Source organism: Oenanthe melanoleuca, chromosome 1 (assembly GCF_029582105.1).
Source record: "Oenanthe melanoleuca isolate GR-GAL-2019-014 chromosome 1, OMel1.0, whole genome shotgun sequence".
NCBI classification, from domain to species: domain Eukaryota; kingdom Metazoa; phylum Chordata; class Aves; order Passeriformes; family Muscicapidae; genus Oenanthe; species Oenanthe melanoleuca.
Window position 1 is genome coordinate 412,782 of NC_079333.1, and position 15,963 is coordinate 428,744.

Sequence of the window (15,963 nt, forward strand, 5' to 3'; positions counted from 1 at the left end):
TGACTTCACTAAAATTCCTTTAAACTGTGAAATATACTTGGAGAAGTTTTGATACTTAAAAAGAGGACTTTTTTTGCCTTGAGGAAATAGAGCTCTCTCTGTTCTGGGACGGGAATATGAACAGAGACATTTGATACAGAAAGAAATTACTTTTTGCCTCAGGGAAATGGAGCTTTCTCTCTGTTCTGGGACTGGAATATGAACAGAGACACTTCATAGAGAAGGAGATGAAGAGAATTTTGTTTTTCGGCAGCCTGCCTTTAAAAGTTATACCCCAAGTGTGTAACATAACCCATTGCACAGCTTTGAAAGGACTGTGAAAGAATGGGAGGAAAGTCATAATCTGCAATATTTTCCCAGGCAGATGTAGATTGTGAAGGTGAAGACACCCCCTAAGCCATAACTAAAAAAAGGACTTTTGTCTCTTAAGTAAACTAAACTAATTATTTGGATGTATAACTGACTGAAGTGATCCCTGTATGTTTTTTGGTAAAAAAATGTAAAATAAAGGGGAGGAGGGAACAATCCAGAGATCTTATTCTAAATTATTTTTGTGTTATTAATAAATTTCTTACTCTGCATTTTTAAGTTTAAGCCTGCTTTGTCTCTACTCCTAGGTCCTGTCTGTAAAAAAAAATTAAATATATTAAGGCTGGCAAACCCAAGTCACACTGTGACAGACGGTGCTGCAGCACTGGTGGGTGTGGGCTGGTGCTCCAGCACTGGTGGCTCTGGGCTGGTGCTGCAGCACTGGTGGCTCTGGGTTCGTGCTCCAGCGCTGGTGGCTGTGGGTTGGTGCTGCAGCACTGGTGGCTCTGGGCTGGCAGCTGTGGGTTGGTGCTGCAGGTTGGGGCTGCAGGGCTTGTGCAGCTCCTGGCTGTGACTAACTCGGGAAACATGGCAGAGGCGGTGGGTGGGTGCAGGCTTCTTGCTAAGTTGCTTTTGTAAATTTCCAGACAGGGTTGTTTTGGCAGTCCTGCTCCTGTTCGGGTCATGAAAACTGCATGGTGGTTCTGTAATTTCTCTTCTGACTGTGCCTCATTTTCTTGGAGGCAATTGCATAGATGACTACTCTGAACCTGCTGATGATAGAAACACATGCATATTTTCTCTTTAAGTTAGTGTATCAATTAGGGATTAGCAATTATCAATACATTCAATTGAGGAGCCTTACCTAAAAATCATTTCAATTTTTTTAATATAAATATTGCATTACTCAGACTTCTCTAGAAGTTCATTTCACTTTCTTTCTGTTTTCCTAAAAGCATATATGACTTTTGCTAAGAACATGAAGGGAATAGCAAAACAATGTGTTCTAGTGAGACAGCAGTCAGGAAGAATTCAGACATACCAACCAAAAAATTTCCAATAACAGACATAATTAATAACATGTGAAATTAGACGATTACTGTTATGTATGTGATTCATGCTAATTAAATTGGAACAATATTAGCAAAATTGTTGCTTTATAATCAATAAAAAAGTTGTATTTAATTGTTATAAAGCAAAAAGGGATAAAGGAAATGGTTAAACAAAGCAGGTAGAATCATCCTCCTGATGTTTGGTGGCAATGAGGATGGTAAGGGTATAGGCCTAAGAACAGCATCTAGAAATAAAACTTTCAGCCTTGAATTGGGCCAAATTGGGGTGATTCCAAAGCATTGGACACAGGACTAAGGCCTGTTGTGGGAAGATATATTTAATTATATAATGCTAAGCATAATGCACTAAGCATATTGTACAGTGTGAGAGGAATGGTCCTACCCGTACCCCCCAGCCAGGGTATCCTCCAGTCAGTTTTGCTTACACTTGATTCGAACCAAGCCTCAATTATACTAAATTACCCATTGCTAAATTTTGTATTTACTTAAATCTTTGTAACTAATATATTCTGATTGTATTCATTTATATACAATTGTTGCTATTAATGAATTGCCGCTAAATTTAACCTTGTTGTTTTGATTAATTAAACAAAATGAACATATCCAAACATCCATTTATAACAATTACCAACCACTAGAACATTTTACCATCATTCCAGTTTCTGCAACAGCTGAAAAATGTCAAATCAGTGCAGAACTAGACAAAGATGTCTGGAAAAGGATTCCCAAGTGCACTTCAAAAATAGGTCCAGCTCTCATATTGATAGGGTCAAATTGCCAAGTCAAAGCGACTCATCACTTCAGTAGAACAAAAAACACACTTAAGAGAATTCAGTTAATCGGTATTAATACCAAACACAACGTGATCAAAATAAAACTGGAACGTTGTCTAAATTTAGTGATACTGAAACTCAACAGAAATGAACTTGAGCAGAATTAACCTAATAGAACTAAGCCTTAGTCAATCTTAATAGAACGCATGTGGACATGAAAATATTGGCCCTTAACAGGAATACAAACCAACATCTCTTACAAGATATAGACGTAAGTTACTCTAATACTGATAATAAAAAAGGGCACTAAAACGTTCGGACGATCTGTGAACAGGATGATTTTGCTGGAGGGACCAAAAAGTATATGATAAGTATGTTGTGGTTCTGTGTAATTTGGATTTGAGCATAGATCATGGTAATTGCAATTGTTAAGTATAGGTCTTATTAGGATTTTCTAAAGTACAGATTTAATCATTCTTAAATTACTAAAGAGCTATACATAATCAAAATGTTGACACATGTTTTATGGCAAAAAGAATTTTCAGACTTATCTTAAACAATAACTGCTGTTCTACAGGCATTTACTTAAAAACATTTGTGAAGAAAGGGTCCCCCGAATTAAGGGGGCAGAAACATTATCTGTCTGTAAATACTCTTTGGTATATAAATTTCTAATTATTATAGTAAAACCCAACACCATTATAACTGTGCCATAGTGCACACAGATAGTTTTGAATTCCTCCAGAAAAACAATAAAAAAATCACTCTTTCCCTTTTTTTTTTTTTTTTTTTTTTTTTTGGGGGGGGGGTGGGGGGGAGGGTTGTTTGTTTTGTTGTGTTTTCTTTTGTTTCTGCTAGAAGGGATCTGAAGACACAGGCGCCTGTGGGCTGTGGTAAAGAGAGGCGGCTCAGCAGTCGGGCAGCAGACGGCGGGCGGCAGCTCCGGGACCCCGCGGGGAAAACGGGAGCCGCTCCGAGAACGGGGGGAGAGTGGGGAATGCCGCCGCGCGGGGAAGGGAAAAAGAAACTTTTGCTGTATGGCATCTATCTTTGTAGGGGTTAGATCCCCGCATTTGGAACGAGCAGGTGGCGGTGAAAGCCGCGCCGAGCCGCCACGGCACCGAGCCCGAACCGAGCCCGGCACAGCCCTCCCGGGGCTGCTGCACCCCCGAGCACGAGAGCGGGGAAAAGAGGAGGGGAAAAGGCAGTAAAAAACAAACCCTAAAACTGCATACAGGAGGGGATAAAACACCGGAAAACGAATGCAGAACAAAGCTAAAAAGGCACAAAGCACCCACACCCCCACACCCGCCCCGGCAGAGCCGCCGAAAAGCCGCGGCCCGAGCCCACGAGAGAAGGCGAGCGGAGCCCCCAGCTCCGGAAAGGAGCCGTGCCGCAGGAAATGCCGGCCGGCCCCAGCAGCTCCAGAGCCGCACAGCCCGCGCAAAGCCGCGGCCAGGCGCAGCTTCGGGGGCTCTGGAGCACAAGACTGACCCGGACGCTGCTGCGGCACCGCCGCGGCTCCCAGAGGGCGGGAGCGGCTGCCCCGCGCTCTCGGGGGAACGAAACCGCGCCCCAGTTATTCTGCAGGCGCACGCAACTGAATTCCCGATCCCGGTTTCTTTGACCCTCTCCATGTGTCTTCATACGGCTGGAATAAAAGCAGTTTTAAAAGCGACTATAACATTTTTTAGCACTGTTTTCAACATGAAAAACGGACTTCAAAGGTAATCTTTCCATCGTTAGTGGAATGATGGAAACAGAAACAGAGCCAACGGTCTGTAATTTTTTTTTTTTTTTTTATACTATGTAGGTAGTGGTTTTGTGGCTACCATGTCGTCCCTTATGGCCGCTGCCTCCCCAGCTCACTGGCTGGTTCTCCAGACTGTTCCCTGTATCTCCTTGAGTCTTAGTTTGAAGGACAGGGGTCTGCCAAGAAAGGCAGAAATTTTTTTTTTAAACAGAGACCCGAATTGCACTTTCCCCAAATATTATAAACGTTTGAATTAAGGACTTTGAGGCAGAGATAAGGGGGTAGGAATAACAGCTCTTTTACTAATATATTCAACTGTACCAGCAGAAACAACAGCAGTTGTTAAAATTACTAACAAAACAGAACAGATTACTCGGTTCCAGTCCTTTCTTTAGCTGTGACCACGCTCTCTCTCGGTGGGAGCGGAGGCGGGAAGGGGCGGCTGCGGCTGCGCCGGTCTCGGGTGGGAGCGGCTGGAGCGGGCAGCTCCTCGCTCACCGTTTGGGTTCTGGTGCTCAGCTGTGTCCGCAGAGACTGGAGGCTGGAGCAGGGCAGATGCAGGGCAGGTGATTGCAGAGGGTTTGGCTCTCGTGCGTCCGGCCGCGCGGCTCCAAGACCGAGAGGATCTTCCTTCCAGCCCCCGGAAACACAAGTCCCCTCCGGAAGCATGAGAGCCCCTCTCCAAGCCGATCCCACCTACCCCTTTTGTCCAGAGCCCGCAAAGATTCGCGGTGTACCCGGCAGCTCCATTGGCATGACAATGGGAAAAATTCTTTAAATTGACACAGCAATAGGAAAAACATTCAACCCCCAACATTATCCACCCCGAATTTTTTTTATGCCAACATGCTACAGCAAATTAAAACTTTTATATTATATACATACATGCAGCTACAGGCACAGTATTATAGATAGTTTACCTTAGAACAAGGTCTCCTTGGGGTATGCATCGGGTTTGTCCATCCTTTTGCATTACCCACTAAGTACAACCTGGTCCTTGAGCGAAAACTACTCCACGAACAGGATTGTTTTTGCTGGAGGGAGAGTTTACTTAAACAGGTTTTTTTAACATGCCTTTTAGGTGTACTACAGGGACTTTATTTCTATTTGGTGTTTTTAGGGGCTCAGATTGGGCAGGGCCTGCTCGGTTAGTGGAACCTCGGGTATTCACTAACCATGTGGCCTTTGGTAGATTGATCTCCCAGTTTTTGAAAGTCTCCTTACTAAGTGCCTTTAAGGTGGTTTTAAGCAGGCTATTGCACCGTTTGACTTTCCCAGCTGCTGGTGCATGGTAGAGAATATGATACACCTACTCAATGCCATGTTCTTTAGCCTAGGTGCTTATAAGGCTATTTTTGAAATGAGTCCCGTTGTCTGACTTAATTTTTTTAGGGGTACCATGCCTCCAGAGGACTTGTTTTTCAAGGCTCAAGATGGTGTTCCGAGCAGTGGCATGAGGCACAGGGTAGGTCTCCAACCACCCGGTGGTGGCTTTCACCATGGTCAGCACGTAGCGCTTGCCTTGGCGGGTTTGAGGCAGTGTGATATAGTTAATTTGCCAGGCTTTTTTGTACTTGTACTTGGACCACCGCCCCCTATACTAGAGGGGCTTTACCCGTTTGGCTTGCTTGATGGCAGCGCACGTGTTACAGTTGTGGATAACCTGGGAGATGCTGTCCATGGTTAGATCCACCCCTCGGTCTCGTGCCCACTTGTAGGTGGCATCCTTGCCTTGATGACCTGAGGCATCGTGGGCCTATTGAGCCAGGAACAATTTTCCCTTGTGTTTCCAATTTAAGTTTATCTTTGAGACTTCTATTTGTGCAACCTGATCTACCTGCTCATTGTGCTGGTGTTTTTTATTAGCCTGACTTTTGGGAACATGAGCATTTACATGACGGACTTTCACGGGTAGCTTTTCTACCCGAGTGGCAATGTCTTTCCACTCATCAGCAGCCTAGATTGGTTTTCCTCTACGTTGCCAATCAGCCTTTTTCCACCTTTTCAGCCACCCCTACAGAGCATTGGCTACTATTTAGGAGTCAGTGTAAAGGTAGAGCTTTGGCCATTTTTCTCTCTCAGCAATGTTTAAGGCCAGCTGAACAGCTTTGAGCTCAGCAAGTTGACTTGATTTACCTTTTCTTTCGGTAGCTTGTGCAACTTGTCGTGTGGGGCTCCATACGGCTGCTTTTTACTTTTGGTTCATCCCCACAATGCGGCAGGAACTGTTGGTGAAAAGGGCGTAGCATTTTTTATTTGCTGGCAGTTGGTTGTATGGTGGGTCTTCTTTAGCCTGGGTTACTTGTTTTTGCTCCTCTTTGTTAGCGAGACCAAAATTTTTACCATCTGGCCAGTTTGTAATTATTTCCAAAATTCCAGGGCGATTCGGGTTACCAATTCGGGCGCGCTGCGTGATAAGGGCAATCCACTTGCTCCATGTGGCGTCGGTGGCGTGGTGAGTAGAGGGAACTTTTTCTTTGAACATTTACCCCAGCACTGGCAGTCGGGGTGCCAGGAGAAGCTGTGCTTTCGTGCCAATTACTTTTGAGGCAGCTTGGACTTTTTTATAGGCAGCCAGGATTTTTTTTTTTTGTGGGAGTGTAATTGGCTTTAGATCTTTTGTAACTTTTGCTCCAGAATTTCAGGGGTCGGCCTCGGGTCTCACCAGGCACCTTCTGCCACAGGCTCCAGGACAGACCATGGTTTCCGGCTGCAGAGTAAAGCACATTCTTTACCTTTGGTCCCGTCCTGACTGGGCCAAGGGCCACTGCATGAGCGATTTCCTGCTTGATTTGGGCGAAGGCTTGCTGCTGCTTAGGGCTTCAGTGGAAATCGTTCTTTTTGCGGGTGACCAGGTAGAGAGGGCTCACAATTTGGCTGTACTCACAGATGTGCATTTTCTAAAAGCCTATGGCACCTAGGAAAGCTTGTGTTTCCTTCTTGCTTGTTGGTGGAGACATTGCAGTGATCTTATTGATGACCTCAGTGGGGATCTGGCGCCGTCTATTTTGCTACTTCACTTCCAGGAACTGGATCTCTCGGACAGGTCCTTTGACTTTGCTCTTTTTAATGGCAAAACCGGCTCCCAGCAAAATTTGGATGATTTTTTCTCCTTTCTTAAATACCTCCACTGCTGTGTTCCCCCACACAATGATGTTATTGATGTACTGCAAATGTTCTGGAGCCTCACCCTTTTCCAGTGCAGCCTGGATCAGTCCATGGCAGATGGTGGGACTGTGCTTCCACCCCTGGGGCAGTCGGTTTCAGGTGTACTGCACGCCCTTTCAGGTGAAAGCAAACTGAGGCCTGCACTTTGCTGCCAAAGGAATGGAGAAAAATGCATTGGCAATGTCAATGGTGGCATACCACCTTGCTGCCTTGGACTCCAGCTCGTACTGCAGCTTTAGCATGTCCGGCACGGCAGCGCTCAGCGGTGGAGTCACTTTATTTAAGGCACGATAGTCTACAGTTAATTTCCATTTTTCGTCAGATTTGCGCACAGGCCAGATGGGGCTGTTGAAGGGTGAGTGGGCTTTGCTAACCACCCCTTGGCTCTCTAGCTTACGGATTATTTTGTGGATGGGGATTACAGCATCTCGATTTGTCCGGTACTGCCGGCGGTGCACTGTCATGGTGGCAATTGGTACCTGTTGCTTTGTCACTTTTAGGAGCCCCACTGCAGATGGGTTTTTTGATAGTCCAGGCAAAGTGTTTAACTGCTTAATGCTTTTTGTTGCTACAGCAGCTATTTTAAAAGCCCACTTGAACCCCTTTGGGTCTTTGTAGTAGCCATTCCTGAGGAAGTCTATGCCTAGAATACGTGGTGCCCCTGGGCCAGTTACAATAGGATGTTTCTGCCACCCCTTCCCTGTCAGGATAATTTTAGCTTTTAGCAAAGTGTATTTTTGTGATCCCCCCGTCACCCTAACAATAGAAACAGGTACCTTCCCCACATGTTTTGATGGTATCAGGGTGCATTGTGAACCAGTATTAACTAGTACTCTATGTTTCTGTGGCTTTGATGTGCCAGGCCATCGCACCCACACTGTCCAATACTCTCTGTCATCCCATGCCTCTCCCTGGCTAGAGGCAGGGCCCCTCTAGCCCTGGTTATTTTTTTTTTTTTGGGCATACATAGTGGAGGTTTTTTTCAGGGGATTTGACAGATCATTTTCCCTTTTGTGATACCCTGCACCTTTACCATGGGAGGTTGAGGCTACTTTTATCTTAGCACGGTTCCTTTGGTTAGCATTTCCCTCTCTCAGCTGACGCACCCATGCTGCCAGGACAGAAGTGGGTTTCCCATCTCATTTTTCTATGTCTTTTCCATGGTCTCGCAGGAAAAACCACAGGTCAGCTCGTGGGGTGTACCCTCTCTTTTTAGCTGGGGGGCGTTGGGTTTTAGATTTGGGGCCTATGACTCGCACTGGTGCTGCACTGATTTTTTTTATTTCTTCCCTCATCTCCTTTCTCATTTCCTCTCTCATTTCCTCCCTCATTTCTTCCATTTTGTTTTGGAGCTCTTGGAGGTCCCTGGCCACGGCAGAGACATTGGCTTGCATTGGGCTATTTATCATACTCTTAAAATTTCTGAGTCTGTTGGCAACAGAACCTACTGTCTCTTGGTGGTCATTAGCATTGATCATTGCAATGAAGGTGGTATATTGAGATGGCCCCAGGGTTGCCAGATTCCACAGCATCTGCCCTGTGCACCTGACCTTGTCAAGGTCATTGTCATGCTGTCTATCTTTCCCAAAGTGTACCTTTAAGACTGCCACTTCTTTTAGCTGCTGGATCCCTTTCTTAAGAGTTTTTTAGCGCATTTTACGGTGGTACTCCTGCATTCTCTCTTTGTGGACAAACTTTTCCCTCACACTCATTAAAAGCTGGTCCCAGAGGGAAAGGAGGCTTTGCTCCCTTACAAATATTTGGTCTACACCTGAATCCTGGGCTAAGGATCCCAAATTCCTGGCCTCAGTTCCATCCAGTTGCACACCTGTTCCCGTAAGGTCCCAGACCCGGAGTAACCAAGTTGTAAAAGGCTCACGGCCTCGCCGTGCAATGTCTTTACGCAGGTTATGGAGACTGTCGTATGAGAGGGACTCGGTGACAATCTCAATCTCTGGCTCCCTTGCTGGCTGTGAGGACCCTCCCGGCTGATCCCCATTATTTAGGTGCCTCGTTTTAATTTTAGATTTTTTTGTTTCCACAGGGGCAACTGCCACTGGCTGTGGCTGCCCCTGTGATCCGGCTGGAGCTTGGACAGATACAACATTTACGGGTTCTACTGCAGCACCATCTGACTCTCCCTTTTCAGGGCAGGGGGAGGGTTTTTTACTAGCTGAAGAAAAGTGCTCCTTCAACATCTGGCTGTGCTCCTTTAACATCTGGCTTTGCTCTTTTAACACCTGGCTAATATTTTTCACTAGAGCTCCCACCCACTCTGGGTGGTTCATTTCTGCAGTGGGCTGTGGGGCAGCATCAGGCTTTGGGGCAACATTTTTGGTCCCTGGGGCAGGGGCACACTTTGGGATAACATCCCTGGTCCCTTGGGCAGGGTTATGTTTTGGGGCAACATCTCTAGTCCCTGGGGCAGGAGCAGACTCTGGGGCCACATCTCTAGTTTTTGGGGCAGGGGAGGACTTTGGGGCCACATTTTTAGTCTTTGGAGCAGAGGCAGACTTTGGGGCCACATTTTTAGTCCTTGGGGCAGGGGAAGACTCTGGGGCCACATCTTTAGTTCCTGGGGCAGGGGAAGACTCTGGGGCCACATCCCTAGTCCCTGGGGCAGGGGAAGACTTTGGGGCCAGATCCCTAGTCCTTGGGGTAGGTATTAGGGTTGTTAACTAAGCTAATATTTTCTTGTTTTTGAATGCTAAGTAGAGCAGGCCTATCAACAACACCAGCCACTGTATAATAACACTAACAATTAAAACAGATTTGAAATCTTTGAAAACTGGTGGAGTTGCCTCAAAAAACTGGGTGATGGGTTGGGAGAAAATTTTCCTTGCATTCATTACTTTACAGTAAGTACCATTATTGAAATAACCCCAGAAACACGCAGTTAGAGTATGATAGCTCTGGATCCATGTGGCCACTTCCCAGAGAAAATTAAAAAACCATGAATTTTTGACATAATCAATTTACCAAACTAATCGGATAATAGCTACAGTAACTTTGGTGAGAGGGCCCATATTTAAAAAAGGGGTTACAAATGGGAGAGAGGTATCTGTGGCCACATGGAGCCCAAACTAGATTAAACCGGACAACATGTTGCCCCTCAAGAGAGCTGTTACTCTTGTCTTAACTCTCCTCTTAATGCCCTCGAGCCCCACGTTGGGCGCCAAAATCTGTCCTGGTTTGAAGGACAGGGGTCTGCCAAGAAAGGCAGAAATTTTTCTTTTAAACAGAGACCCGAATTGCACTTCCCCCAAATATTATAAACGTTTGAATTAAGGACTTTGAGGCAGAGATAAGGGGGTAGGAATAACAGCTCTTTTACTAATATATTTAACTGTACCAGCAGAAACAACAGCAGTTGTTAAAATTACTAACAAAACAGAACAGATTACTCGGTTCCAGTCCTTTCTTTAGCTGTGACCACGCTCTCTCTCGGTGGGAGCGGAGGCGGGAGGGGGCGGTCGCGGCCGCGCCGGTCTCAGGGGGGAGCAGCTGGAGCGGGCAGCTCCTCGCTCACCGTTTGGGTTCTGGTTCTCAGCTGTGTCCGCAGAGACTGGAGGCTGGAGCAGGGCAGATGCAGGGCAGGTGATCGCAGAGGGTTTGGCTCTCGTGCGTCCGGCCGCGCGGCTCCAAGACCGAGAGGATCTTCCTTCCAGCCCCCGGAAACACAAGTCTCCTCCGGAAGCATGAGAGCCCCTCTCTAAGCCGATCCCACCTACCCCTTTTGTCCAGAGCCCGCAAAGATCCGCGGTGTACCCGGCAGCTCCATTGGCATGACAATGGGAAAAATTCTTTAAATTGACACAGCAATAGGAAAAACACTCAACCCCCAACACCTTGGATGCAATTGTTTATTTTATAATTTTTTTTTTCCGACTCCTGGCTGTTCCCTCACCAGGGTTCTTGAGACCGCTGTCCCCATGACTCGTTCATGCTCCCACGCTTAACAGTACCATATATTTTCCAGTTCATAACCTTTTCCTGTTCCTTGCCATCCTGCGGCTCCCCGTAGCCGTAGCCTTTGGCTACTTTGTATATTCCGTTTCTGAGTCCCTTAGTTTCTTTCGACCCATCGCTTACAGCATGCCAGAGAGTTATTCCCAGCCTTTCCCACTCGAAGGTGTTGAAAACACTTCCGGGCATGGCAAAAAAATCCTCTCTCCTGACCCCGTTACAAGAGTCTTTTTAAGACCTCTGTGTCATACTTCACTGCTCTCTTTGAGAGAATAAGCTGGAGGACATTCAGCGTGGCCTCTTCTTCTTTTGACACTGCCTTTCCCACCCTTCCAGCCCCGGCTGCTCCCCTTTTCCCAGTGTCCCCACTGCAGTGTACCTATTTTTTCCAGAGCCTTTCTCCCTGGACCCGTTTTTGTCCCCTACTCCTTGGAGCTGCCCTCCGACTCCCCCAGCGCGGTCCTGCAGTGCCGGTCTCCGACCGGGCCTCCCGCCTGTTCACTCCACAGAGCCCTGCAGAGTCCAAAGGATGTGATGCTCTGCTTCATTATCACAGTGCTGATCACATCGTGGAGTCACCAACACGCAGGAACTCAGGACTTCTGAACAGCTAACCAGTGTGATTAAGCAGAAGCCACTTTATTGTTTACATTATGCTCTACTTACACATTCCAAAACTACTGTCCATGGGATCAAGCAGTTCTTGATTGGTGCCTCTGTCTTCTCCACGCGCTCTGCTCGCATCTCTCAGGAAATATGATTGGTTAGAGTCCAGTGCTTCCAGGCCCTTCTTTATCTTAGCTCTTGCAGTCTTGGTAACCTGTTTTCTGCTTCTTCTTTCCCAGATTAGCACAATTTATGTTTCAGGAGCTTTGACAACTTCCAGTTCCAACCTAAAAATGATTTGGCCAGAGTACTGACAGGAGCACGCTGTGGCCTAAGATGTTCAAATACATTGCTACAGTGGGCACCCGTGGGAGCAGGGAGGGTAGGGACACACGGAGGGTGCCCCCGGGAAAGGACCTCCAGTGCCCCCAGTGGCCCGAGTGTCACAGCACATTCCCGCAGATGTCCCCATATTCCCGCGGTCACCCATGGGCTGCTGGCAGCTCAGCGTAGGTCACCTGGGGATCCTGGAGTGTGGTGGCACGGGGGGACGCTGTGAGAGACACTGGCTGTGGCATCTGGGCAGGGGACACTCATGGGTGACGTGTCCCTCTGTGTGTGTCCCAACCCGGACTCACCCCCCGTCTGCTTGGTGCTCACGACGTGGGTGTACAGCACCTCCCCCTCCTCTGGGGGGGCCGGGGGCTCCGGGGGGGCCCTGAGGGAATAAAGGGGATGTGTGGGAGGGAATGGGAGGTCTTGGGGTTTGGGGTCAAAGGCCAGAGTGTGTTTTGAGCTCCCCACTCACCTTTCCTGCTGCTTCCCGTCACCTGCAAAGGAAAGAGGGGAGGGGTAACTGTGGGGTCCACAGGGCCCCGACCCCTCTAAGGAATCTTCAAACCCCACTGCACCCTCAATTTCCCCCAGCACCCCTGAGCATCCCGGGGGGCCCTCAAAACTACTGAACCACCCCAGTGCTCTGCATCCCCTCTGCCCCCAGAACCTCAAGCCTGGCAGAAAAGCTCAACCTCCAAATTCTTCCAGGACCACTGAAGGAACCCCCCAAAAAAGGCCTTCCAACACCCCCACAAAACCTTTAGTACCCTGGGAAAGACTCTGAGCTCAAGTCACAGGCTGTGGGTGCTGCCTCATCACCCCCACATTTTGGTGGTCCCCCAGCCCTCCAGGGCCCCCATTGTCCCCATTGTCACCCACCCATGTTGTTCCACCGGTGCCAGCCCACAGCTCCACCCACGAGCAGGACCAGGAAGAGGAGGGACCCGCCAAGGCCTGCGGCCACTGCTGGGGACAGAAGGGACACATCAGGGTCACCTGTCACTGCAGGGCTCCTGCAATCCCAATGACCCCGTGTGACCCCACCTGTGCTCCCGTGTGACCCCACCTGTGCTCCAGTGGTGTCCAGTGGTTCCCTGTGGTGTCACCTCCAGGGCCAGCTCTGGGCTGAGTGCCCGGAACACGCGGTGCCCGTCCTGTCCCAGCTGGTTGGTGGCCACGCACTGGTAGGTGCCTGAATGTCCCACATCAATGTCCCCAAGCTCCAGGAGGGGACCCTGGGCCACCTCGTGCCCGTTGTGCAGCCAGGTGAAGGTGACAGGGGCTGAGCCCACCTGCACCGAGCAGCGCAGGGTCACGGGGTCACCTGGGCGCACCTGGAGTGCCGGGGGACCGGGGGTGATGGTGGCATTGGCCACGGGCACTGCGGGGACACAGACAGGGCTGGCACCTGGTGAGGGGGGGATAGGAATGCTGTGGGTGGGGTCACCTTCACTCTGGGGGTCCCACTCACCCAAGACGGTGACATTCAGGGGGACACTCTCGGCCACACTGTCCCCATTGCTGACCCGGCACTGGTAGTGGCCGCTGTCATTGTCCCCAACGTGCCGCAGCTCCAGGTCAGGTCCTGTGCTTAGTGGTGTCCCTGAGCCCCCCCGGTGCCAGGAGAAGGACAGGGGACCTGTCCCCATGGCCACCGTGCAGCTCAGCACCAGGCGGTCCCCCAGTGCCACCTGTCCCCCGGGGGGCTGCATTGACAGGGACACCCCCGAGGGCGGGACCCCTGCGGGGGGACACAGGAGGGTTGGGGACATGGGAAGGGTGAGGGACACCAGGGAGCAGTGAGGGTCTCAGGGAGGGCGAGGATAAGAGAGGGGTGGGGCATGTCAGTGAGGTAGAAAGGGGCGCAGTGGGGGGAGGCTTGGAAAGGGATGGAAGGGACCCCAGGGAAGGATGGGACATGCAGAGAGGGGAAACAAGGAGACGGTTAAAGGGAACCACAGGGAACATTCTGCAGACCCAGACAGGGATGGCGGGGCCATGGACAATGGAGGGACATCAGAGAGGGAGAGGTGCATCCAGGGAGAACTGTGGGGACCTGGTGGGGGATGCAGGAAGCAGCGAGGGTGATGGGAGGACCCAGGGAGAGAGCTGGGAAGGCAGGGCAGCACAGAGAGGGTTGAGCAGGGATGGGAGACCTGGGAGGGCTGTGGGGGCTCCCCGTGCCCATCCCCGCACTCACCGCGCACCGTGACGCCGAGCCGGGCGCTGCTCTTCCGCACGGCCCCCCCCCTCGGAGCGCACCTCGCAGCTGTAATTCCCCGAGTGGGAGACCCCCACGGCGGGCACCAGGAGCTGCGGGGACCCTTGCGGGCCCCCCACCAACTGCCCGTCCCGGTAGAAGCTGTACAGGAGGGGGGCTGGGGGCCGCAGGGGGCTGGGGGTGCTGAGGCAGCTGAGATTGAGGGGGGACCCCTCGGGGAGCTCGGGGGAACCTTTCAGCACCAAGACAGGCTTGAGCTCTGGGAAGGAGATGGGGGTGGGGACTGAAACTCTGAGTCCACTGAGAAGTGGCTTTGGGGGTGTCAGGATCTTGGGGTTCAGCCGTGGGAGTGCTCACCGTGCACTGTCACTGTCACTGGCGCTGACAATTTTGCTCCTGTTCCCACCAAGCCCCCGCAGCTGTAGCGGCCGCTGTCCTGCAGCTGCAGAGGGGACAGGGACATCTGGGAGCCTCTGAGGGACCCTCTGAGCTCCTTCTCATCCTTGTAAAATCGCACCCTGGTGACAGGGTTGTCCTGCGAGGCCCGGCAGCGCAGTGTCACCGTGTCCCCCTCCAGCAGTGCCTGTGCTGGCACCTGCAGCTCCAGTGGCTCTGTGGGACAGGAGGGTCCCGTCACACTGAGGAGCCCGAGACAGGTCCAGAGTGGGTGCCCACGGCACCGGGGATGTCTGGGTGGAGTGTTCACTGGGCAGGAGAATCTCAGGGACACCAGGAGCAGTCCCATGGCACAGCTGTCCCTGTGAGCAGGGGACAGGCACTAGGCACATGAGGGATGTGCATGTATCCAGGGAGTGGAGCTCACCCAGGCCTATTAGGGAGCCACCCGAGCATTTCAGATCCCCCCTCACCATCTGATACCATCACGGTGGGGCTGAGCCCACTGCTGGGTCTATGACACGTGTACATTCCACTCTTGGTGACAGTGAATCTGTCGGGTCCTTTCTGCCACCAGCGCCGCCTGTCCTTGTACCAGGTGGTGTCACCAGTGGTCCCTGAGCCCTGGCAGGTCAGTGACACCCGGTCCCACAGCACTGCTGGCGTCCAGGGGGGCTCCACCAGGAGCTGGGTGCTCTGGGCACCTGTGGGTGACAGGGGACACCAGCCTGCCAGGGCCACCACGGGGCTGGGGACAGCAGGGCAGGGACATGGCATCTCCCAAGGACTCACCAGCGAGGCCGAGGGTCTGGGCTAGAAGGGAGAAGGGACAGGGCTGGGTGGGGGTGGCCCTGCAAGGACAGCAGCACCTGGGGGACCTGGTGTGGTGTCTGTCCCCAAACTGTCCCCACAGGAACACTGGTGTAGCATGGAGGATTTGAGGACAGGGACACCTCAGTCACCCTGAGCTGAGGCAGGACATGGGGACACTGTGGACACCCCATGTATGCACAGGTCACCTCCCCCAGCCCTACAGCACCTGTCCCCATGGCCACATCCCCATAGCCCTGTGCCCGTGATCCCATTCCCATGGCACATGTCCCCATGCCCCATCTGCATGGGATGTGGCCCTTGTCCCTGACCCTGCATCCCTGTCTCCCCGTCCCTGTCCCCACAGCTGCCCCAACCCCAAGGCTCCCTTTGTAACTTCCTTGTCCCCGCATCTCTATCCCCCTTTTCCCATTCCCACATCCCAGTTCCCCTGTTCCTGTCCCCCTGTCCCTGTCCCCACAGCTCCCCCAGCCCCAAGGTTCCTTTTGCCACATCCTTGTCCCCACATCTCGATACCCCTGTTCCCATCCC

General features: G+C 50.8%; 1 protein-coding gene across 1 annotated transcript; it reads right to left on the bottom strand.

The window, feature by feature from the left end:
- Positions 1 to 10,958: 10,958 nt before the first annotated feature.
- LOC130260254 (Fc receptor-like protein 2) lies at positions 10,959 to 15,378 on the bottom strand. The gene is given in 10 exon segments (XM_056505522.1): positions 10,959 to 12,201; positions 12,287 to 12,366; positions 12,457 to 12,478; positions 12,864 to 12,950; positions 13,051 to 13,365; positions 13,456 to 13,725; positions 14,185 to 14,233; positions 14,235 to 14,464; positions 14,563 to 14,817; positions 15,075 to 15,378. Coding segments are annotated over 10 exon segments (1,683 nt in total). The 3' UTR covers positions 10,959 to 12,130.
- Between the last annotated feature and the right edge of the window lie 585 nt (positions 15,379 to 15,963).